The sequence below is a fragment of the Pseudophryne corroboree genome, chromosome 12 (genome assembly GCF_028390025.1).
Source record: "Pseudophryne corroboree isolate aPseCor3 chromosome 12, aPseCor3.hap2, whole genome shotgun sequence".
Classification (NCBI taxonomy): domain Eukaryota; kingdom Metazoa; phylum Chordata; class Amphibia; order Anura; family Myobatrachidae; genus Pseudophryne; species Pseudophryne corroboree.
In genome coordinates this window covers 70,557,716-70,570,816 of record NC_086455.1, presented here as the reverse complement: position 1 = coordinate 70,570,816, position 13,101 = coordinate 70,557,716, and the positions used below count along the sequence as shown (strand labels likewise).

The 13,101-nt window shown below is 47.4% G+C and overlaps 1 protein-coding gene across 1 annotated transcript in view; it reads right to left on the bottom strand.

Annotated features, from left to right (window-relative positions):
* Positions 1–13,101, bottom strand: part of SOS2 (SOS Ras/Rho guanine nucleotide exchange factor 2) — a 181,934-nt gene that overhangs the window by 20,967 nt on the left and 147,866 nt on the right. Inside the window, exon 21 of the mRNA XM_063947620.1 lies at positions 12,844–12,885. Within this exon, the coding sequence (XP_063803690.1) occupies positions 12,844–12,885 (42 nt within the window). The remainder of the gene's footprint in view (positions 1–12,843; positions 12,886–13,101) is intronic.

The window sequence follows — 13,101 nt, the reverse complement described above, 5'->3', positions numbered from 1 at the left end:
ATATTGCGATTTTCATTACACACCTCGTAGCAGTTTCTGAGTAGCTTCAGACTTACTCGGCATCTGCGATCAGTTCAGTGCTTGTCGTTCCTGGTTTGACGTCACAAACACACCCAGCGTTCGCCCAGACACTCCTCCGTTTCTCCAGCCACTCCTGCGTTTTTTCAGGAAACGGTAGCGTTTTTTCCCACACGCCCATAAAACGGCCTGTTTCCGCCCAGTAACACCCATTTCCTGTCAATCACATTACGATCGCCAGAACGATGAAAAAGCCGTGAGTAAAATTCCTAACTGCATAGCAAATTTACTTGGCGCAGTCGCAGTGCGAACATTGCGCATTAAGCGGAAAATCGCTGCGATGCGAAGATTTTTACCGAGCGAACAACTCGGAATGAGGGCCTAAATTCAAATCCCAAGGAGCTGCAGGAGGAACAAATGGAGGTTGAATATGTACAACTCCCTGAAAGAAAGTACGTACATCCTGTAAATCAGCAATCTTTCACTGAAACCATACAGTTAATTCTGATACTTGAACTCTCAAGGAAGCCACTTTCAAACCTTTATCCAATCCTGCTTGAAGGAAATCCAAAATCCTGGATACTTTAAAAGATCTTGGATTCAAACTTTTTCCAGTACACCAATGAATATAGGCTTGCCATATTCTATGATACACACGAGCTGAAGAAGGCTTTCTTGCTCTAAGCATAGTTTGGATTACTTGTTTCGAATATCCTCTAGCTTCTAGGATAGAGGTTTCAATAGCCACGCCGTCAAAGACGATCCAGATGGCTGTGCCAACAAGGACCCTGCATTAGCAGATCTGGACGTTGAGGGAGCAGTATTGGTGCTTCCACGGACATCGTTAGTAGATCTGTGTACCAATGCCTTCTTGGCCAAGCTGGAGCGATTAGAATTATTGCTCCTTTTGCTTGCTTCATTTTTCTCACTACTCTGGGTAACAGATATTGGAGGGAACAGATAGGCCAGACGAAATTTCCATTCTACTGACAGTGCGTCTACAAGGACCGCTCCGGGATCCTTTGTTCTCGATCCATACCTTGGAACTTTGTTGTTTAGACGAGACGCCATGAGGTCTATCTCTGGTAGACCCCATCTGTTCACTATTGCCTATTCGGTTTCCTGAATGGTGTGTCGACTGAGAAAATCCGCTTCCCAGTTCAGTACACCTGGGACAAACACTGCTGACAATGCTGGGAGATGGAGTTCTGCCCACTTTAGAATGGGAGTTACTTCCTCCATCAGTCTCTTGCTGTGAGTTCCTCCTTGATGATTGAGGTATGCTACTGCTGTCGCATTGTCTGAGCGAATCTGGACCGGTCTTCCTTGCAGACTGTCCTTTGCCTGAACTAAAGCCATGTAAATGGCCCTTATTTCCAGCAGATTTATTGGCAGGCGACTTTCCCTTGCGGTCCATTTTCCCTGGAACCACAGGCTTCCGAGTACCGCACCCCAGCCTTGCAGGCTGGCAACTGTTGTCAGGACTTGCCATTCTTTTATCCAAAAGGATCTCCCCTTGTTTAAATGGTCTGTCTGTAGCCACCACGCTAGAGACCTTTTTACGTTTACTGGAAACTTTATCATCTGCTTTTTTATCGTCTGATGATTTCCGTTCCATTTGGTCAGAATAAGGTGCTGCAATGGTCTGGAGTGGAATTGCGCATATTCCACCATGTCGAAGGTTGATACCATCAGACCCAACAGTCGCATTGCTGCATGGACTGACATTGTCTGGGCGTGCAACGCTTCCTGAGCCATGACCTGCACCTTGACTATCTTTTTCTCTGGTACGAGAACTTTCTGTAGGTCTGAATCCAATATGGCCCCAAATGAACCATCCGCTGTGACGGATTCAGAGACGACTTTTCCCAATTTATGAGCCACCCATGTCTCTGTAAACAAACTATTGTCTGTTGAAGATGGCTCAAAAGTAAATTTTGCAAATGTGCTAAGATTAACAGGTCGTCGAGGTATGGGAATATTCTTATCCCCTGCTTGCGCAGACAAGCTGCCATAACCACCATAATCTTGGTAAACACCCTGGGTGCTGTTGCTAGCCAGAAGGGCAAGGCTTGGAAGTGAAAATGTTCCTGCAGGATGGCAAACCTGAGGTAACACTGATGAGACAGTGCTATAGGCACATGTAGGTAAGCATCCCGTACATCCAGAGATACCATGAAATCTCCCGGTTCCATAGCCAACATTATGGAGCGTAACGTCTCCATATGGAACTTCGGGATCCAAATGTATTTGTTTAACATTTTCAGATTGAGAATTGGTCGATATGACCCATTTGGCTTCTGGATCAAAAATAGATTGGAGTAAAACCCCTGTCCCCTTTGTGATGGAGGTACTGGGACAATCACACCTGACTGCAGTAATTTTTGGACTGCTTCTTGCAGGGCATTGGCCTTCGACTCTATACGAGACGGGCTGGTGCAAAAATATCTTTGAGGAGGCTGCCTCCTGAATGGGAACCCATACCCCTGAGATACTACCTTCTGCACCCAGGCATCTGTTGTTGACGGTTGCCATATGTGTGCAAATTGAAGGAGTCGGCCCCCAACCCTGGAATCCTCCAGGCGGAGGCCCGTCTCTTCAGGCTGAGGGTTTCTGATCAGGTTTGGAAGCTGGCTTTTTGCTAGCCCACTGCTTCCTACCCCTGGCTTTAAACTGGGGTTGCTTAGGCTCCTCTTTAGCTTTCGCTTTGCTTTGCCAACGAAAGGAGCTAAATTTTAAACCCTTGGACTTAGGGTTATAGGTAGCCGGAAATCTGACCTTTTTCGATTCAGCCTCTGATTCTAGGATATCCGATAACGGTTTTCCAAATAATATATTACCTACAAAAGGCAATGCTTCCAATTCCTTCTTGGATTCCGCATCTGCCTTCCAGGTACGTAGCCAGACTGCTCTGAGAGCGACTACTGACAAGGCTGAAGCTTTAGAAGCGACTGTACCTATATCAATTGCTGCTTCTTCCAAATACTGGGCAGATTGTCTCAAACGGCAAAAACGATCCACTTGCTCCCTAGTAGGAGAAGGGATGTCATTCTCTAGTTCCTCTATCCATTCGCCCATTGCCTTTGCTACCCAGGCCGAAGCCATAGCAGGTCTTACCACTGCTCCTACTAGAGAAAATATATTTTTCAAAAGGCTATCTACCCTTCTGTCTGTGACATCATTTAGTGAGGTAGGTGACAGTGGTAAAGCAGATTTTTGCACGAGTCGCAGAACATGTGCATCTACTTTCGGAGGAACTTCTCTTTTTGAACAATCCACAGCTGGAAATGGATAATAAGAATCCCATCTTTTAGGAATCTTATACTTTTTACTGGGCGCCGCCCAAGACTCATCCATCATTCCGTCAGCTCATCTGACGCTGGGAATACAGCTTTCACTGCCTTTGTTCGTTTAAATACAGGTGCTAGAGTTTTTAACGCTGTCTTGGCTGGCTCTTCTAACGAGAGAACAGCCTTCACAGCATTAATAAGTTCAGCAACATCATCTGAACTAAAACTCTGCGACTGATCATCATACGGAGTCGAGGCTACTGTATCATCATCCGTTGTATCATCTTGTGTAGTCTGCCACATAGACGTATCTGTCTTAGTCTTATCTGACTCTTGGTTGCTAGTAGAGGCTACTGGAACCAGGCCATAGGAAGGGAGCTGCATGTATGGGTTCATAGTGTAACCTAACCCTTGAGGTGGTGCTACTGGAGCCAACTTGTCCACAATAGAGGACAGAGTCTTTGAAAACATATTCCATGGTGGCTCTGTTGGTGGTTGAACCAACTCCTGTCTTTTACTTCGCTGAAAAGCGAAACAGTTTGCACACAAACCCTCATAAGTGACCAATTGATTCATATCAATTACCCCTGACTTACAAGATAAGCATGTTAGGGCTATGGGAGTGCTTGACAAATTCTCCTCATCACTTTTGCCGCTCACAGACATTTTATCTGATATTGACTACACAATTTTGTGACTGAAAAACACCCTATAATCAGTATATAGAGGTGAAATCAATCTGACCACAGTGCACCTGATTTGAGGGTCAGAACAGGACTGACATTACACAGAAAAGTCAGCACGCATACTAGCAGTCAGTCACATGTTAAAGCATTAAACATTGTCATATGAGAATACAACCTCCATAATAACTTATACATAAGTAGGAAAATTGTACTTCTGTTTAACTGGTTCTTTTTTCAACATAACATGCAGAAAACACAGTAATATACAGGTCTCATATGCAATAGGTACTAAAAATTAACAATGCATACTAAAAAGTAGAAGGAATTTTTAGTACTGTATACCCTGCCTCCGGAGAGCGGGATACAGGGAGACTCACCACACTTCCATATCCAAGCAAAGACGCTCGTAAGACGCTGAGTGGATTCAGACGCTACTGATGTACACTGCCGCTCTTGATAACTGATAACTGACACGGACGCTCACTGACGGACACGGACGCTGAGCGATTTCCACGTGTATGCAGACGCTAAGGCCTGCGACTCGGTCTGGCGGGTTTTATCTCCAGTGTACACAACCGCAGCGTCTAAGCTGCGACCGAGTACCCTCGTGGTAGCGTCTGAGCCGGAAGTGAGGTCATTCAGTTCATGAAACGAGAGACACGCGGGAACTGGCCATGAACTCGGAGGAGGGACGGCCAGGAGAGCGTCTGAAACCCCCTGTTGACTTAAACTCCCAGGATCGTGGCCTCACCTAGTCCTGGCGCCTATGATCCCCAGAGCGTAGCGCTGTCACACCGGGATGTTCGGCGCATCAACACACTGTTTGTAGTCTCCACCAAATCAGTGTAGCTGTGTCCTGACCCCTCTAGTAAGAGGAAGTCCATAGACTCACCGTCTCCCCATGCTCCGGCCACAGCCTGGTTACGTCTGCTGGACCTGCTAGAACATCCGACACAGACGCCCGTCGAGACAGCACTGATACCCGAAGGTAAGCGTTGTTGCGACCCGGTGGGGAGTTCTTGGAGCGACTCTTTCTAATATGCGTTTAAGACGCTGTTAAGAGAAGTCGCTCAAACCAAAACAGTAAGTCTATAAAAATAAATGAATGAAAACTTAAGGCTGCTTTCACAGCAGCCCTGTGACCATGCGGCTTCCTGCCGCACCAAGCAAAAAACTGATCTGACTGAGTCAGTGGGCGGGACTATATAGTGGAGGCCCCAATGCATCCTGGGAGGCCAGAAAGCTTGTGACCGTGTTGGTGCCATTTTCGCTGTCGCTCGACAATATCCCAATGTTATCCTGTGGATAATCCTGTGGACCCAGCCAGAGAAATACCAGCTATTGCAGATATTAGTGCTAAGGAGGCGGTGTATAAGGGAGGGAGAACCTGTGCTTCTGAGAAAGGAAAGTTAACTATTTGGTCCCAGGCTCTGCTGCACCACTCTATACCCATAGTCACTGCAGTGTCCCCATTGGCTAAAAGGAGAAATAAGCTTAAACGAAAAGAGAACTAAGCATTTGGGTTGTATTTTGTTAGGAAATAAAGGAACATTAGTGAAATGTCTCAGTAAATAGGCAAGTCTTGAGTCTGTTTTTGAAGGATTCTAGTAGAGGCTTCTCGACTTGTGCGGGGTTGAAAGTTTCGGAGAGTCGGTGCCCCAAAGCTAAAAAGCAGGACCCCCACCAAATTAAATAAGGGAGATTATAGGTATTGCTAATAGTCCTTCATATACAGATCGCACTTAGCGTGAAGGACAGAAACTTTCCTTTATAAACGTTCTTCCAAGCTTACATAATACTCCTCTTTAATATATAACTTCTGTGCAATTTCAGGACAGTTGCAATGAAAAAAACAATATTATAATCATAATAAAAAAAAATAAGATTTTACTTACCAGTAAATCTATTTCTCGTAGTCCGTAGAGGATGCTGGGACTCCGTAAGGACCATGGGGAATAGACGGGCTCCGCAGGAGATAGGGCACTTTAAGAAAGCTTTGGACTCTGGGTGTGCACTGGCTCCTCCCTCTATGCCCCTCCTCCAGACCTCAGTTAGGGAAACTGTGCCCAGAGGAGATGAACAGTACGAGGAAGGATTTTTGTAAATCTAAGGGCGAGATCCATACCAGCCACACCAATCACACCGTATAACTTGTGATAAACTACCCAGTTAACAGTATGAACAACGACATAGCCACGGTTCAACCGATAAACTATAACATAACCCTTATGTAAGCAATAACTATATACAAGTCATGCAGAAGAAGTCCGCACTTGGGACGGGCGCCCAGCATCCTCTACGGACTACGAGAAATAGATTTACCGGTAAGTAAAATCTCATTTTCTCTAACGTCCTTGAGGATGCTGGGACTCCGTAAGGACCATGGGGATTATACCAAAGCTCCCAAACGGGCGGGAGAGTGCGGATGACTCTGCAGCACCGATTGAGCAAACAGGAGGTCCTCCTCAGCCAGGGTATCAAACTTATAGAACTTTGCAAAGGTGTTAGACCCCGACCAAGTAGCTGCTCGGCACAACTGTAATGCCGAGACCCCTCGGGCAGCCGCCCAAGAAGAGCCCACTTTCCTAGTGGAATGGGCCTTAACCGATTTCGGTAACTGCAATCCTGCCGTAGAATGCGCCTGCTGAATCGTGTTACAGATCCAGCGAGCAATAGTCTGCTTTGAAGCAGGAGCGCCAACCTTGTTGGCCGCATACAGAACAAACAGAGCTTCAGTCTTCCTGATTCTAGCTGTTCTGGTCACATAAATCTTCAAAGCCCTGACCACATCCAGGGACTCGGAATCCTCCAAGTCCCGTGTAGCCACAGGCACGACAATAGGTTGGTTCATATGAAAAGATGAGACCACCTTTGGCAGAAATTGAGGACGAGTCCTCACCCTATCCACGTGAAAAACCAAGTATGGGCTTTTATGTGAAAAAGCCGCCAATTCTGAAACACGTCTAGCCGAAGCTAATGCCAACAACATGACCACTTTCCACGTGAGGTATTTCAACTCCACAGTTTTGAGTGGTTCAAACCAAGGTGACTTGAGAAAACGTAACACCACGTTAAGATCCCAAGGCGCCACCGGAGGCACAAAGGGAGGCTGAATATGCAGCACCCCCTTCACAAAAGTTTGTACTTCAGGAAGAGAGGCTGATTCTCTTTGAAAGAAAATGGATAAGGCCGAAATTTGGACTTTTATGGACCCTAATTTTAGGCCCAAAGTCACTCCTGTTTGAAGGAAGTGAAGCAGACGGCCCAAATGGAACTCCTCCGTAGGAGCAGCTCTGGCCTCACACCAAGAAACATATTTCCGCCATATACGGTGATAATGTTTTAACGTCACGTCTTTCCTAGCCTTGATCAGGGTAGGAATGACTTCCTCCGGAATTCCTTTTTCCGCTAGGATCCGGCTTTCAACCGTCATGCCGTCAAACGCAGCCGCGGTATGTCTTGGAACAGACAGGGCCCCTGCTGCAGCAGGTCCTGCCTTAGAGGAAGAGGCCACGGATCTTCTGTAAGCAACTCTTGCAGCTCCGGATACCAAGTCCTCCGTGGCCAATCTGGAACAATGAGGATTGTTCTGACCCTGCTCATTCTTATTATTCTCAACACTTTGGGTATGAGAGGAAGAGGAGGAAACACATAGACCGATCTGAACACGCAAGGTGTCACCAGAGCGTCTACCGCTACCGCCTGAGGGTCCCTTGACCTGGCGCAGTACCGCTTTAGCTTTTTGTTGAGACGGGATGCCATCATGTCGATTTGAGGCAGTCCCCATCGATCCGTGATCTGTACGAAGACTTCTTGATGAAGTCCCCACTCTCCCGGATGCAGTTCGTGCCTGCTGAGGAAGTCCGCCTCCCAGTTGTCCACCCCCGGGATGAACACTGCTGATAGCGCGCTTACATAGCCTTCTGCCCAGCGTAGAATCCTAGACGCTTCTGCCATGGCCACTCTGCTCCTTGTTCCGCCTTGCCGGTTTTTATGAGCCACTGCCATGACGTTGTCCGACTGAATCAGAACCGGTTTTCTCTGAAGCAATTCCTCCGCTTGACACAGGGCGTTGTATATGGCCCTCAACACCAGGACGTTGATGTGGAGACAAGTCTCTAGGTTTGACCAGAGACCTTGGAAATTTCTTCCCAGTGTTACTGCTCCCCAGCCTCGGAGGCTTGCGTCTGTGGTCACCAGGACCCAGTCCTGAATGCCGAACCTGCGACCCTCTAGCAGGTGAGCACTGTTCAGCCACCACAGGAGAGATACCCTGGTCCTGGGACACAGGGTGATCCTTTGATGCATTCGTAAATGGGACCCGGACCACTTGTCCATGAGGTCCCATTGAAAGGTCCTCGCATGGAACCTGCCGAAAGGGATGGCTTCGTATGAAGCCACCATCTTCCCCAGGACCCGCGTGCAATGATGCACTGAAACCTTTTTTGGTTTTAATAGGTTCCTGACCATGGCTATGAGCTCCTGAACCTTTTCGATCGGAAGAAAAACCTTTTTCTGGTCTGTGTCTAGAATCAGGCCCAAAAAGGTCAGACGCATTGTAGGGACTAGCTGGGACTTCGGTATATTGAGAATCCAGCCGTGTATCTGCAACGTCTTCATGGACAGAGACACGCTGTCCAGTAACTTCTCCCGAGATCTCGCCTTTATGAGGAGATCGTCCAAGTATGGGATAATTGTGACCCCCTGCCTGCGCAGGAGCACCATCATTTCCGCCATTACCTTGGTGAAAATCCTCGGGGCCGTGGAAAGCCCAAACGGCAACGTCTGAAATTGGTAGTGACAGTCCTGCACTGCAAATCTCAGGAACGCCTGATGAGGGGGGAATATCGGAACATGAAGGTATGCATCCTTTATATCCAGGGACACCATCCAATCCCCCCCCTCCAGGCTGGCGATGACCGCCCTGAGTGATTCCATCTTGAACTTTAACCTCTTCAAGTACAGGTTCAGAGATTTTAGGTTTAAAATGGGTCTGACCGAACCGTCCGGTTTCGGAACCACAAACAGGGTTGAGTAATATCCCTCTCCTTGCTGGAGATGAGGAACTGTGACAATCACCTGTTGAATATACAATTTTTGGATTGCCGCCAACACTAGCTCCCTCTCTGATGGGGAAGCCGGCAGCACCGATTTGAAAAACCGTCGAGGAGGCAAGTCTTCGAATTCCAGCCTGTATCCCTGAGAAACAATCTCTAATGCCCAGGGATCCACCTGCGAGTGAACCCAGACGTGGCTGAAAAACCGAAGACGAGCCCCCACTTAGATCTGCCTCCCCCCGGGAAGCCCCAGCGTCATGCGGTGGACTTTGCAGAGGCAGGGGAGGACTTTTGCTCTTGGGAACTAGCTGTGTGCAGCTTCTTTCCCCTGCCTTTCCCTCTGGCAACAAAGGACGATCCCCGTACCTTTTTGTTTTTATTGGAACGAAAGGACTGCATTTGATAATGAGGTGCCTTTTTTGTATGCTGCGGGGGGACATAAGGTAAGAAATTCGACTTACCAGCCGTAGCCGTAGAGACAAGGTCCGAGAGGCCGTCTCCAAACAACTCCTCCTTTGTAAGGCAAGGACTCCATATGCCGCTTTGAATCGGCATCTCCCGTCCACTGTCGGGTCCACAAGAGCCGCCTAGCAGAAATAGACATAGCATTTATTCTGGAGCTTAATAAACAAATGTCTCTCTGAGCATCTCTCATATACAAGGCAGCATCTCTGATATGCTCTATGGTCATTTGAATAGCATCCCTATCTAAGGTGTCAATCTCCGTAGATAAGGAATCTGCCCATGCCACAACCGCACTACAAACCCAGGCCGACGCCATAGCCGGTCTAGCAATAGTACCTGAATGAGTGTAAATGTGCTTCAAGGTAATTTCCTGCTTGCGGTCAGCAGGTTCCTTGAGGGAAGCCGTATCCTGAGAAGGCAGTGCCACCTTTTTGGACAAGCGTGTCAGCGCCTTGTCTACCTTAGGCGAAGATTCCCAGCGTATCCTATCAGTTTGTGGAAAAGGATACGCCATAAGAACCCTTTTGGGAACTTGTGGTCTCCTATCCGGAGATTCCCAAGCCTTTTCGCACAATTCACTTAGTTCAAATGAGGATGGAAAGGTGACTTCAGGCTTTTTCCCTTTATACATGTGTACCCTCGTGTCAGGGACCGGGGGTTCTTCAGTAATATGCAAAACCTCTTTAATGGCAATAATCATGTACTGAATACCTTTTGCCACCTTCGGCTGTAATTTTTCATCTTCATAGTCGACACTAGAGTCAGTATCTGTGTCATCGATCTGGGATATGGTGCGCTTCTGAGACCCCGAAGGGCCTGGCGCCACAGGGACAGGCATGGACTGGCTACCTGACTGTTTCCTAGCTTCTGCCTTATCTAACCTTTTATGCAATAGATTGACATTTGCATTCAAGACATTCAGCATATCCACCCATTCCGGTGTCGGCGCTGCCGACGGCGACATGACATTCAAGCACTCCCCCTCCACATTAAGCGAGCCCTCCTCGTCAAACATGTCGACACACGCGTACCGACACACTTCACACACACAGGGAACCCCTTTCCTGAAGACAGTATCCCTGTCAAGGCCCTTTGGAGAGACAGAAAGAGAGTATGCCAGCACACACCCCAGTGCAATGATCCTGGAGACCAACACAAAATGTTTTTCCCCAGCAGCGCTATATAATATGTTATCCGCCAATTATGTGCCCCCCCCCCCCCCCCTCTCTTTTAAACACCCCTTCACCGTGTGTAAGCAGGGGAGAGTCCGGGGAGCTTCCTCTCAGCGGTGCTGTGGAGAGAAAATGGCGCTGGTGAGTGCTGAGGGAGAAGCCCCGCCCCCTCGGCGGCGGGCTTCTGTCCCGCTCAAACTTACAAAAATATGGCGGGGGCTCTTTTATATACATGTACAGTGCCCACCTGTACATGTATATTGTCTTTTGCCATAAGAGGTGTTTATATTGCTGCCCAGGGCGCCCCCCCCTGCGCCCTGCACCCTTACAGTGACCGGAGTGTGTGAGGTGTATGGGAGCAATGACGCACAGCTGCAGTGCTGTGCATTACCTCCGTGAAGCTGAAGGCTTCTGCCGCCTGACGACTTCTGTCTTCTGTTCTTCTAGCTCTGTTAGGAGAACGGCGGCGCGGCTCCGGGGGTGGACGCCCAGTAAGAACTTGCGTTCACCCCCTCTGGAGCTAATGGTGTCCAGTAGCCGAGGAAGCAGAGCCTATCTTAGACAAGAAGGTCTGCTCCTCTCTCCTCAGTCCCTCGATGCAGGGAGCCTGTTGCCAGCAGTGCTCCCTGTGAAAAAGTAGAAAAAGTAGAGAAAAAATCCAAACAAAAATGCTTTTAGGCAGAGAACTCAGGAGAGCTCTCTGCAGTGCACCCATCCTGCTCTGGGCACAGTGTAAAACTGGAGGAGGGGCATAGAGGGAGGAGCCAGTGCACACCCAGAGTCCAAAGCTTTCTTAAAGTGCCCTATCTCCTGCGGAGACCGTCTATTCCCCATGGTCCTTACGGAGTCCCAGCATCCTCAAGGACGTTAGAGAAAAAAAAAAATCAAGATGTAAGACAAATGGTCAACGTGGGAACTAGAAAACCACTGACGTTTGCGCAGGCTCAAGAGACTTATCCGTTTATTCTAAATTACCCGCTCGCATTTTTACAGATGCAACACTACACATGCTCGATACTTAACGCCCTTTCGGAGGAGGACTACACGAATGACCTCGATATCCTTCTCAGAACACCATCGGCCACTAAAAAGGCCTTATCTATACATTATAGAACACTTAACGCTCCGATGGATCATTCACGGTCGAAATCGGGGATGACAAAATGGTTATCAGATTTTCCTACACTAACGTGTGAGGCGTTGCTAAACAACCTGCTCCTTTCTTGCAAATTACTACCCTCGGCACAATATCACGAAATGTTCTACAATATTGTCCATAGGGCATATTTTTCCCCTTACAAACAATACAAAGCGGGCATGGTAGATTCGGACAGGTGTCTGAAATGTCATGCCCCGAGAGCAGATCTCATACATTGTTTCTGGTTGTGTCCGATGCTCCGACGCTTTTGGCTTCAGGTGCGGCAATTTGTCACAGGGCAGTTGATAAATTTTATTCCCCTCACGGCAGAATGGGCGGTTTTTGGAATAATTCCGGCTGGACAAAGGGTAACGAGGGGATGTAAAAGGTTGTTAGTGGCGATTAGTGCGGCTGCGCGCAAAGCTATTTTGCAATCTTGGATATATAAAGATCCGCCTACCCTAGATTTGTTTAAGGGAAAACTCCATCATTTGTTTCAGATGCAATGGTTAGAAACTACGTTACAGAAAGATAAATTGGTGGGGAGATTTTTCGACTCCTGGGAGAGTTACGTTGCTACTCTTCCTATAGACTTCCAAGCTAGGATTAAACACTCCTTTAAAGCCACTGAGTGGTATGAGACAAGGGTAGCGGTGGGGGACCCCCCCATTGTGTTAGATAACCGAATATTGATGGTGTGGTGGGACCCCGGCCTCCCCGCTTCGCCTAAGATGCAGGTTGTTGGTTTTTTTTTTTTGTAGTAAGAATTGTACTATACCTAATATCAAAGGTACAGGTGAATGACATTACTATATGTATTCAGCTTTGTTTTTTAAAATGACTAACTGTGAATTGTATATTCATGTCTATATGGTATAATTGCACTTATGCCTGACTTGCAATGTTATCTGAACACGTTTTTCATTTTGTACTGCTTATACAACTTTTCCTGTATTATGAAGTGATGCATTAATAAAAAATTGTTTTACAAAAAAAAAAAAATATCAATATACTTACTGGAATTTGGCAGAAGTACCGGGGCAAAGATGCTGTTGCAACCTATAAAAGACAGGGATATCCAGGTATTCAATCATTTTGCTTGCATTAAAGTGTGACATTTGAGACACTGTTGACGTTAAGAGAAAAACAGGATTTTGATACCTACCGGTAAATCCTTTTCTCGTAGTCCGTAGAGGATGCTGGGGTCCACTTCATGACCATGGGGTATAGACGGTTCTGCAGAAGCCATGGGCACTCTTAAGACTTTTCAATGGG